Raw genomic sequence first — 12,151 nt, 5'->3', positions numbered from 1 at the left:
TCCTCCTTCCTCAGCCTCCTGAGTAGTTGACACTACATACACACACCACTATGTCCAGCTAATTTATTTTTTGTAGAGACAGGGTCTCAATATGTTCCACAGGCTGGCCTCAAGCGATCCTCCCACCTTAGCCTCCCAAAGTGCAGGGATTACAGGCATGAGCCACAGTTCCTGGCTCCATGGAGATTAAAAAATGAATCACAGTTTCTACCATTTAGATATTTATTAAATATAATTGGCAACTTATAATAAAACTGTGTATTTTTTTAAAAGACTGCATAGTGCAAAAGAAAGATCATTGAAAAAGCTTTACAGAGCAAGTGGGTTATGAACTGGCTAGAATTTGAAAAGATAAAAAGAAAGGATAGCTGGGCGCAGTGGCTCATGCCTGTAATCCCAGCACTTTGGGAGGCCGAGGGAGGCAGATCATGAGGTCAGGAGATTGAGGTCATCCTGGCTAATAAGGTGAAATCCCGTCTCTACTAAAACAAACAAACAAAAAATTAGCTGGGCGTGGTGGCACGTGCCTGTAGTCCCAGCTACTCGGGAGGCTGAGGCAGGGGAATGGGTGGAGGCTGCAGTGAGCCGAGATCACACCACTGCACTCCAACCTTGGTGACAGAGCGAGACTCTGTCCAAAAAAAAAAAAAAGGAAAGAAAAAAAACACCAAACAAAAAAAAGGACATTTCAGGAAAGGAGAACAGCATTTAAAATAGCACAGAACGAAACTACAAGCAGTGTCCAGGAAATGCCGTATTTGGCCACATTAACTAACATATGTCAGGCAAAAAATAAAAGCAATAAAGCAAAGTCAAATAAGCATACTGCAGTAACTGTATGTACATACAGTACCCTACCATTTGTTTAAACACACATGTGCACAGTTGTATACAAAAAGATTACCTCTAAAAAAGACCCAGAGAAATTCATAATAACAGCTGCCTCTACGGAGGGGAAATGGGTAGCTGGGGCATAGAATGGGATGGAGCTTTTCATATTCAAACTTTTTCAAATTTTGTGAGATATGTCTATATTACCTATTTGTTATATTAATCAATTAAAAAGGATTATTTCAACCGTACCCCCACATCAAATAACAACAAAAAACCCTCCCAAGATCTGGATTTCTTTTTTTTTTTTTGAGATGGAGTCTCGCTCTGTCGCCCAGGCTGGAGTGCAGTGGCCGGATCTCAGCTCACTGCAAGCTCCGCCTCCCAGGTTTACGCCATTCTCCTGCCTCAGCCTCCTGAGTAGCTGGGACTACAGGCGCCCGCCACGTCACCGGGCTAGTTTTTTGTATTTTTTAGTAGAGACGGGATTTCACCGTGTTAGCCAGGATGGTCTCCATCTCCTGACCTCGTGATCCGCCCATCTCGGCCTCCTAAAGTGCTGGGATTACAGGCTTGAGCCACCGCGCCAGGCCAAGATCTGGGTCTCTTAAGTCTAGCAACTGAAGCCCAAGAAGGTAGCAGTTTGATCCCTGCCACTCTACACCACTGCTGCACTCTCTTCCCCAAGTGGAGTACTGTGCTGAATCATAAATGATTCTTTTCTTCAAGTCAATGAATACATGAAAAAAATGCAGCATATATATATTAACTCTCTTAAACTTTCACTTCTAAGGTTCGACAAACAGGTACCATGCTTGATTTATGGTACAACCACACATGCCTTTGGGATAGGTCAAATAGTAGCTACCCTTTCTGCACAAAACACAAAGTACTGCATGGCTTTTGTATCTTAGAACTGGCTGATACAATATACCTTGGAGGTTTTTTTTTTTTTTTTTGAACTAACAGGTCGGTCATCTGATTTTTCTCAATGATAAACTCTTTAAATGACCATGCTGAGACAGAAACCCTTTGTCTTAGCAAAAGCATAAATCAGAAAATACGCTGATTTGTAAATGTAGACATCTGTACATAAATGATATCAATTAATACTCTCCTCAATGAAATTTAACAAAAAGTTCACAGAACCATTCATTATGTAATAAAAAGAAACAAATTATATTCTTAGTTTTTATAGCTAGGAATAAAAAGCTACAGGATATTTTTTTCATGTACACAGAGTTCAGATTTATACGTGTAGAAACAGACACATACAGTATAACAGTACACTGCTTCTGTGAACCTGCTCCCATTCATGTTTCCTTTTTTTTTTTTCTTGGAGACAAGAGTCACAGACACATACAGTATACAGTACACTGCTTCTGTGAATCTGCTCCAATATTTTTTCTTTTTTTTTTTTTGGAGACAGTCTCACTCTGTCACCCAGGATGGAGTGCAGTGGCGCGATCTTGGCTCACTGCGACCTCCGCCTCCCGGGTTCAAGTGATGCTCCTGCCTCAGCCTCCCGAGTAGCTGGGATTACAGGCGCACACCCCCATGCCCAGCTAATTTTTGTATTTTTAGTAGATATGAGGTTTTGTCATGTTGGCCAAACTGGTCTCAAACTCCTGACCTCAGATGATCCGCCCGCCTCGGCCTCCCAAAGTACTGGGATTACAAGCGTGAGCCACCGCGCCCAGCCCCAATTCATTTCTGTTAAAGGACTAATGCTTCTTTTTGGAATGACTAGGGTTGTACAGATTAATCAATGATTTAAATCAAAGCAGTAACCTTGCTTCTTTACCTCCTCACATCCAACCCCCATACAATCATCTGAGTAATCCACCGGAGAGGAAAATCTTACCATATAACACTCTTCTACTTAAAACCCTTTAGTGGCTTCCCATTGCCCACAGATAGAGCTCAACCTCCTTCCTATGACAAACGAGGCCATCCATGATCTGCCTATATCTCTTATGCCTTGGCAATCCCAACTTCATGTCTCAACCTGCACCCTCCCATATTCACCATGCTTTTCTTGCCTTTGAGTATTTGCTCATGCCATCACATCTTCCTGAGATATCTTTTCTCAAATTCTTTTTCTTTTCTTTTTATTTCCTTTGAGACAAGGTCTCACTCTGTCACCCAGACTACAGTGCAGTGGTGCACTCAAGGCTCACTGCTGCCTCAACCTCCTGAGCTCAAGCAATCCTCCTGCCTCAGCCTCCCAAATAAGTAGCTGGGACTACAGGTGCATATCACCACTGCTGGCTAATTTTTTTTCTTTTTTAAATTTAGAGATGGAGTCTCAATATGTTGTCCAGGCTGGTTTCAAACTCCTGGGCTCAAGCAATACACCTGACTCAACCTCCCAAAGTGCTAGGATTACAGGCATGAGCCACTGTGCCCAGCCCTCACATTCTTTCATAATTTTTATTCATTTATCTAAGTGTACACTTTAGGTTTCACTTCTACGAAGCTTTCTTTTGTTTCTTTAACCAGCTTTGTCACACAAGGAAGCTTTCTTAGCACCTTTTTCACCCTTACAAAATATTTGTAATCCCCATCCTGTAGTGATGACTATTTATGTGTCTGTTTCTCCTACTGTATGATGAGGTCCTTAAAGAGAGGACCATTTTATCCAATCTATCAGCAAATCTAGTTGTTCAACCTTCAAGTATAATCATAATCCAACCACTTGTTACCATTTCTCCTGATACTACCCTGGTGCAAGCCTCTATCACTTTTCTCCTAGATTACTGTAACAGTATCTTAATTGCTCTCCCTGGTTCTACCCTTAGAGTCTATAATGTAACACAGCAACCAGAGTGGTCCCTCTAAAATTTAAGTCAGAGTATTTCATTCCTTCCCTCAAAATCTTTTTATTTTTGGTTTTGTTTGAGACGGAGTCTCGCTCTGTTGCCCAGGCTAGAGGGCAGTGGCACAATCTCAGCTCACCGCAACCTCCGCCTCCCGGGTTCAAGTGATTCTCCCGCCTCAGCCGAGTATTTGGGATTACAAGCATGCCCACCACATGCAACTAATTTTTCTATTTTTAGTAAAGACGAGGTTTCGCCATGTTGGCCAGGCTGGTCTCGAACTCCTGACCTCAGGTGATCCACCCACCTCGGCCTCCCAAAGAGCTGGGATTACAGGCATGAGCCCGCACTGCGCTGCTTTCTTAAAAATCTTTATAACTGCTCCCCATTTCACAGGTGGTAAAAGCTTAAGTGCTCATGGTGGCCTTTATAGCCCTGCATGTTGTGACAATCCCTTCCCCCATGAGTTCTCTGACTTCATGTCTACTATAATCTCCTTGCTGGGACACACTGGCCTCTTTGCTGCTTCACAGACAAATCAGGTACATTCTCTTAAGGCTTTGTATTGGCTCTTACTTCTCTGTGGACCATCATTGTCCCAGGTATCATCATGGCTAACTCATGGCAACTTCTCACAGAGAAGACCATCCTGTTTAAAATAAAAAACCCAAACCAGGGCCACCTATAATCCCAGCTACTCAGGAGGATGAGGCAGGATAATTGTTTGAACCTGGGAGGCAGAGGTTGCAGTGAGCCAAGATCGTGCCATTGCACTCCAGCCTGGGTGACAGGGTGAGGCTCTGTCTCAAAAAAAAAAAAAAAAAAAAAAAAGGTGACATCAACATATACCTGTCTTTCAATAACTCAAAAGGTCTGGGAGTGGATATACCTAAGACAGTAAAAATGACCTGTGTACAAATGTGTATTAACAGTAACACATATTTATTATGTGCTGGTTAAAAATTGGAGTTTTTCAGAGATGTGGTGCCACATAGGTGTCTAATTAGGATGGAGAATGGGGAGAATGATCCTGGGAATTCCTAATACAGACTGGTTTGAGAGGATGTAGCCTCTCTGTTAAAAATGAGAAAAGATCATATATATCATTTATTTTTGGTTTAGTGATAGTGAACCTTAGAGCAAAGCTTAACTGTAAAACCTGCAACAGATTAAAAGTTAATTTTGATGTCAGCAAATTGGTATAACTGGCTGTTATTTATATATATATACACACACATATATATTTTTTTAACATAACTTCATTTAACATTCATTTATTACTGCCCTACTCTGTTTCAGGTATAATGCCAAGGGTTATACACAACTTATTAACTCAGTAAATATTTATTTGGTAACTAGCATGTGTTAGACATTGTTGCAGGCACCTGGGATATAGATAAAGATCCCTCCTCCATAGAGTTTATATTCCAACAGGGAGAAGACAGATAGTAGATAACAAACATAAAAAATAAGTTACACAGTTTATTAGAAGGTGATAAATACATGGGAAAAAAATAAGTGAAACACAGTAAGGAGGATTAGGAGTGGACAAGAGGTGGTTTGTTTTTTTTTTTGTTTTGAGACGAAGTCTCACTCTACCACCCAGGCTGGAGTGCAGTGGCATGGTCTCTGCTTATTGCAACCTCCGTCTCCCAGGCTCAAGCAATTCCCCTGCCTCAACCTCCCGAGTAGGCGAGATTACAGGCGCCTGCCACCATGCTTGGCTATTTTTTGTATTTTTAGTAGAGGTGGGTTTTCACCATGTTGCCCAGGTGCCCAGGATCGTCTGGAACTCCTGATCTCAAGTGATCTGCTCGCCTCAGTCTCCCAAAGTGTTGGGATTACAGGTGTGAGCCACAGTGCCTGGCCTTTTTTTATGAGATAGAGTCTCTCTCTGTCACCCAGTCTAGAATACAGTGGTGCCATCTTGGCTCACTGCAACCTCCACCTCCTGAGTTCAAGCCATTCTCCTGACTCAGCCTCCTGAGTAGCTGGGATTACAGGTGCGCACCACCAGCCTGGCTAATTTTTTGTATTTTCAGTAGAGACGAGGTTTCACCACGTTACCAGACTGGTCTTGAAAGCCTGACCTCAGGCGAACTGCCCGCCTTGGCCTCCCAAAGTGCTGGGATTACAGGTGTGAACCACCACGCCCAGCCGATGTCACCTTTCCCATCTACCACTCCTCACTTTTAAAGTAAGATATTTCATAAATAGGCACATAGCATTTTTGAGGGTGAAAACAGATACCAACTTTAAAATATCCAAAATATTAAACCTTTGAATGCCTAGTTTCGTATTACATTACACATCTTCTTTTTGTTCTCTCCTCTACTAACACAAATAAGAAAGTACAAAGTCACACTCAAAGATGAGTCTCTAATTGGTAAGATATTAATACTTCTAATGTCCTGTATCACAACATCAAACAAAACATAAAAACCAACTCTTACTCACTTTGAAAGATAGTACAAAATGCTCCATAATCAAATTTATTCTGTATGATATACACAATACTTTATATATACACTGAAGAGCTTTAAAGATAAAACACACAGAAAGTACCAATGAGAACCATCAATTATTTTACTGCAAGAAACTTTAATACACTATTTAATTATATTTGACACAGTAGTAACCTCCATTTAGAAAGGAAGAAGGCAAGTCCTGTCAGCCACAGAAGCCAGGGAACACTACCTTGTTATTCATCTGAAAGCAGTAATGGCTGCTTTTTTAACTATGTGGGGCAAAAACCCCACAAACACAATGACCATATAGCAGTAAATGAATGAATGAATAAAATGTGTATGTATGTGTGTATGAATATATCTTTCTACCTAAGCAAAGGAGGTGATTACTGTCAGGTAAACAGATGAATAAAAACCAACATTTTTAAAGCACTTACTACTATGGTTTAGGTTCCTTTAATAATTCAATGGTCAGAAATATGAAATATTATTATTAGCTAATAATATTAGCTTCAGCTGGGCATGGTGGCTCATGCCTATAATCCCAGCACTTTAGGAGGCTGAGGTGGATGGGTCACTTGAAGTCAGATGTTCAACACCAGCCTTGCCAACATGGTGAAACAAACCCTGTCCTTACTAAAAATACAAAAATTAGGCACGGTGGTGGGTGCCTGTAATCACAGCTACTCGGGAAACTGAGTCATGAGAATAGCTTGAATCCGGGAGGTGGAGGGTGCATTGAGCCGGGATTGCATCACTACACTTCAGCCTGGGCAACAGAGCAAGACTCCATCTCAAATAATAATAATAGTTTCATACTACAAATTAGATAAAAAAGACTCAGACATGCATAATAACTTACCCCAAGTCACAGGGCTACAAATAAATAAGGTTTACCTGCTTACCAAATATCTACTGTTTCTATACACCAATGTATGATAGAGCTACTCATATGTAGTGGGTTTTGTCCTACTTTTTTGGAGTGGTAAATTTAACTTACTAATATATTTTTAAAACCTACACCATCAAACAGAAGACAAGTGAAAGTTTCTTTTACAGTTGATGAATGCTGAAAGAATGACAGAATTAAAACATCACTGGGCATCAGTCATAGTTAACTGTTGCTAACCTCCCAAGATGGAACAACTAATGATGAACACACACAAACACAACCACCTAGGAAGTAGTCTTATCATTAAAAAATAAAAATCAACTTTCAATGTGATCAAGGCTCTATTTACAACTATCATTTAACAGGGGAAGGAAAGAAGAACATGTTAAAAGATACCATAAAGATGCATGCAGCAAAAGTCAGACTGTAGGAAATACTACGTGACAAAGACCTGGTTACATCAACAAATAAATTGGAAAAAAATGAAAAACAGATGCACGTGAACATTAAGAGAGACATATGGATCTTTTTAAGATCCTGATTCAAACAAATCATTAAAAAGAGTAAAAATTATTAAATTTTGGGCAGGGCGCAGTGGCTCAAGCCTGTAATCCCAGCACTTTGGGAGGCCGAGATGGGCGGATCACGAGGTCAGGAGTTCAAGACCATCCTGGCTAACACGGTGAAACCCCGTCTCTACTAAAAAATACAAAAAGCTAGCCGGGTGAGGTGGCGGGCGCCTGTAGTCCCAGCTACTCGGGAGGCTGAGGCAGGAGAATGGCGTGAACCCGGGAGGCGGAGCTTGCAGTGAGCTGAGATCCAGCCACTGCACTCCAGCCCAGGTGACAGAGCGAGACTCCATCTCAAAAAAAAAAAAAAATTATTAAATTTTGAGAAAATTAGAAATTTGGAAACAGCATTTTTGGGGGGGGCAGTTTTGTGGATAATGTTAAAAGAAATGTGGAATTACCTTTTAGGTGCAATAATGGTATTTCAGTGATTTTATTTTGAAGTCCTTATCTTTTACAGGTATAACATGAAATATTTATAAATGGAAAAAAGTCAAGAATTTGTTTCAAAATAATATGTAGTCGGGGGACAGTGAGCTGGGAAGTCAAGTGAAGATGGTAGGCTTTTTCTGTAAAGGGCCAGACAGTAAATATTTTAGGTTTTGAGGGCAGTGTCATCTCTGTATCAACTACTCAATTCTGTCACCATAGCATGAAAGCCATAGACAATACCTAAAGGAAAGGAATGGCTGTGTGCCAATAAAACCTTATGTATAATAATAAGCAGTGAGCTGGGTTGGCCCATCAGCTGCAGTTTGCTAGCTCTTGATATGAATAAATCAAGACCGACAGTGAGGTGATAATTATCAAAGCTGAGAGAATAATAATTAGAAGTTCATTATGTTCTTCTGTTTTTGCATATGTTACACATTTTCTTTACGTTAAAAATCCTGGACCACATTTTCAATCACTGATTTATTTCTTTCTATAATTAAAGCTTCATTGAACACACATTTCCAATACATCTCACATCAAATTATACATTAATTGATACCTAGAAGTTGTAAGCGGTCCTTGGCCATAACCAAATTAGTCATCATTTTAGCTTGAAGGCTTCTAGCTCTTTCACACTGTTTATCTGAAAGAAAAAAATTAATTTAAATATCTACATTTCCCAACTAAAATTGTTTCAAGATAAATTATCACTCAAATTATTTTCATGGGGAGTCACAGTCTTTATACAGAAAATTTTTTTTTTTAAAAAAAGAAGAAAATATATACCGAAAAGAAAGAGAACAGAAGAAATTTTTAAAATACTATCTTCAGGCCAGGGTCGTGGCTCATTTCTGTAATCCCAGCACTCTGGGCAGCCAAAGCAGGAGAATCACTTGAGCCCAGGAGTTCAAGACCAGCCTGGGCAACATAATGAGACCTGATCTCTACTTAAAAACAAAAAGAATTAGCCAAGCATGGGAGGGTGAGGTGGCAGGATCACTTCAGCCCTAGGAGGTGGATGGTGCAGTGACAGGTGCCACATCACAGCATTCCAGCCTGGGCAACAGACTGAGACCCTGTCTCAGAAAATATATATAATAGCTACAAAAAAAAAAAAGGTTACAGTTTCTCATGATGGCTTCCAACCTACTGTAGTATTTCATACATTTCAAGTCTATTTCATGGAGTCTAAAATATTTTTTCCCCACATTTCAAATTCTTTGAAATTGGGATTCGTTTTACAACCAATGCTAACTTACTAATGCTATCCACCAGGTTGCAGTCATAACACAGTTTTTTCATTGCCCATGCCTGCACCAATTTGGTCACAGATATTAACACTGTTGTTATATCTATGTCTAAATAAAACTAAAACAGGCCGGGCGCGGTGGCTCAAGCCTGTAATCCCAGCACTTTGGGAGGCCGAGACGGGTGGATCATGAGGTCAGGAGATCGAGACCATCCTGGCTAATACGGTGAAACCCCGTCTCTACTAAAAAATACAAAAAACTAGCCGGGCGACGAGGTGGGCGTCTGTAGTCCCAGCTACTCGGGAGGCGGAGCTTGCAGTGAGCTGAGAGCCGGCCACTGCACTCCAGCCTGGGCGGCAGAGCAAGACTCCGTCTCAAAAAAAAAAAAAAAAAAAAAAAAAAAAAAAAAAAACTAAAACAGCCGCTTCAACAAGATTAAAATTCAAATTCTAAGTGATGAAAAGAGCATTTATCATACTTTGTTTTTTACTCTTACTGGTATAATATAAGGCATTTTTAATTCAATGAAATACTGTTTCTCTTTTCTTTCTTTTTGAGACAGAGTTGCACTCTTGCTGCCCAGGTGAGAGGGCAAAAGGCGATATTGGCTCACTGCAACCTCCACCTCCCAGTTCCAAGCAATTCTGTTCCTTCAGCCTCCCGAGTAGCTGGGATTACAGGTGTGCGACACCACGCCCGGCTAATTTTGTATTCTTAGTAGAGACAGGGTTTCTCCATGTTGATCAGGTTGGTCTCGAACTCCTGACTCCAGGTGATTCACCCACCTTGGCCTCCCAGAGTGCTGGGATTACAGGCGTGAGGGCACTGTGCCCGGCCCAAATACTTTTATTAAGATAAACACAATCTGGCTGGGTGCAGTGGCTCATGCCTCTGATCTCAGCACTTTGCAAAGCTGAGGCAGGAGGATCACTTGAGGCCAGAAGTTTGAGACCAGCCGTGGAAACATAGTGAGACCCGTCTCTACAAAAAAAAAAATTTTTTTAATTAGCTAAGTGTGGCCGGGCACAGTGGCTCACACCTATAATCCCAGCACTTTAGGAGGCTGAGGTGGGCAGATCACTTGAGATCAGGAGTTTGAGACCAGCCTGGCCAACATGGCAAAACCCCATCTCCACTAAAAATACAAAAATTAGCTGGGTGCGGTGGCATGCATCTATAATCCCAGCTACTCGGGAGGCTCAGGCAGGAGAATCGCCTGAATCCGGGAGGTGGAGGCTGCAGTGAGCCGAGACTGCACCATCGCACTCCAGCCTGGGCAAGAGAGTGAGACTCCGTTTCAAAAAAAAAAAAAAAAAAAAAGAGCTAAGTGTGGTAGTGTGTGCCTGTGGTCCCAGCTACATGGGAAGCAGAGGCAGGAGGATCACTTGAGCCCAGAAGTTTGAGGTTGCAGTGAGATATGATCACATCATTGCACTCCAGCCTGGGTAACGGAGGCAAGACCCTGTCTCAAAAAAAAAAAAAAAAAAAAGAAAGAAAAATAAATACATAAATAAATAGATCTGAAATCTGGACGATCATGTGAATATATTATAATTTGGAATGGCTATAAACAAATATAATCTTACCTTGTCCTGTAACTGTAACAGCTATTCCTTTTTCCAGTTCTTCAATACCTTTCTTATACCATCCCACAGCTTGCTCCTTCTGTCCTGCTTTAAAATAAAAAATTATTTGCATAGATTGTATGAACAGTACACTAAATATTGCAAAGCATACTGTTGAGAGATAATACATAAAAAATAGCATTGTAGACAAGTCTGAGAAACATTACTATATAATTTCTCAGTATTTTTATCATTGTAATGTGTACATGTAACTCCAATATAGGGAATATGGTCATGATGTTTATCAACATTTTAGGGCCGTGAGTCCTTTTTTGCTTATCACCTCATGGTATTGATCCTTATAACCACTAAAATGCTGTATTAGAGAAAGACATTTTATTTAGGAATTCTTAAGTATATATACTTTTGAAAAATACAAGTATGATTTCAATAACAATGAAACAAAAAGCATTGTTCAATCATATTCAAATCTGATATAATGTGTTCATTGTTAGGTGCCTCTTCTCTAGAGTAAGTTTTTATTTAACAATTGATTGCATCATGAGAACTGGTATATGAGATTACAAGCGTGGCATTTAGTAACACATTTCTATTTTCTTTGAACCCAACAACTAGTTTAAAACATTAATTCCTGACACAAGTTAAGTTTTAAAAAGACCTAAAAACTCAGCATAATCAAAAAGTATACAGAATAACTTCTGTAAAGTGACCGTTATACTCAATCACATTATATTTGAAAATTAATTTTAATTTTTGTTTTATTTCTATTATTATTATTATTATTATTTTTTGAGACAGAGTCTGGCTCTGTCGCGCGGGCTGGAGTGCAGTGGCTAGTTCTCAGCTCACTGCAAGCTCCGCCTCCCAGGTTTACGCCATTCTCCTGCCTCAGCCTCCGAGTAGATGGGACGACAGGCGCCCGCCACCTCGCCCGGCTAGTTTTTTGTATTTTTTAGTAGAGACGGGGTTTCACCGTGTTAGCCAGGATGGTCTCGATCTTCTGACCTCGTGATCCGCCCGTCTCAGCCTCCCAAAGTGCTGGGATTACAGGCTTGAGCCACCGCGCCTGGCCTATTTCTATTATTTTTGACCATTTGTCTGAATGAAAATTGATTTCTTAGTCTTTCTTTTCTTTTTTTGAGCCTCGCTCTGCCGCCCAGGCTGGAGTGCAGCGGCGCGATTCTGACTCATTGCAACCTCCACCTCCCTGATTCAAGTGATTCTGCTGTCTCAGCCTCCAGAGTAGCTGGAGTTACAGGTGTGCGCCACCACACCTGGCTAATTTTTGTAATTTTAATATA

General features: G+C 40.7%; 1 protein-coding gene across 4 annotated transcripts in view; it reads right to left on the bottom strand.

Moving 5' to 3' along the window:
• The window catches only part of SPAST (spastin), an 85,107-nt gene that overhangs the window by 51,630 nt on the left and 21,326 nt on the right, over positions 1–12,151 (bottom strand). For 2 of the 4 annotated variants that reach the window (XM_030920812.1, XM_030920814.1), the window contains exons 2-3: positions 10,851–10,937; positions 8,574–8,657 (exon numbers count right to left, since the gene is read on the bottom strand). In XM_030920812.1, coding sequence (XP_030776672.1) covers positions 8,574–8,657; positions 10,851–10,937 — 171 coding nt within the window. The remainder of the gene's footprint in view (positions 1–8,573; positions 8,658–10,850; positions 10,938–12,151) is intronic. The other 2 variants (XM_030920813.1, XM_030920815.1) reach the window with 1 other exon arrangement.

The sequence above is a fragment of the Rhinopithecus roxellana genome, chromosome 17 (genome assembly GCF_007565055.1).
Source record: "Rhinopithecus roxellana isolate Shanxi Qingling chromosome 17, ASM756505v1, whole genome shotgun sequence".
NCBI classification, from domain to species: Eukaryota; Metazoa; Chordata; class Mammalia; order Primates; family Cercopithecidae; genus Rhinopithecus; species Rhinopithecus roxellana.
The sequence above is the reverse complement of the archived record's forward strand: the minus strand, read 5'-3'. Positions and strand labels throughout refer to the sequence as shown.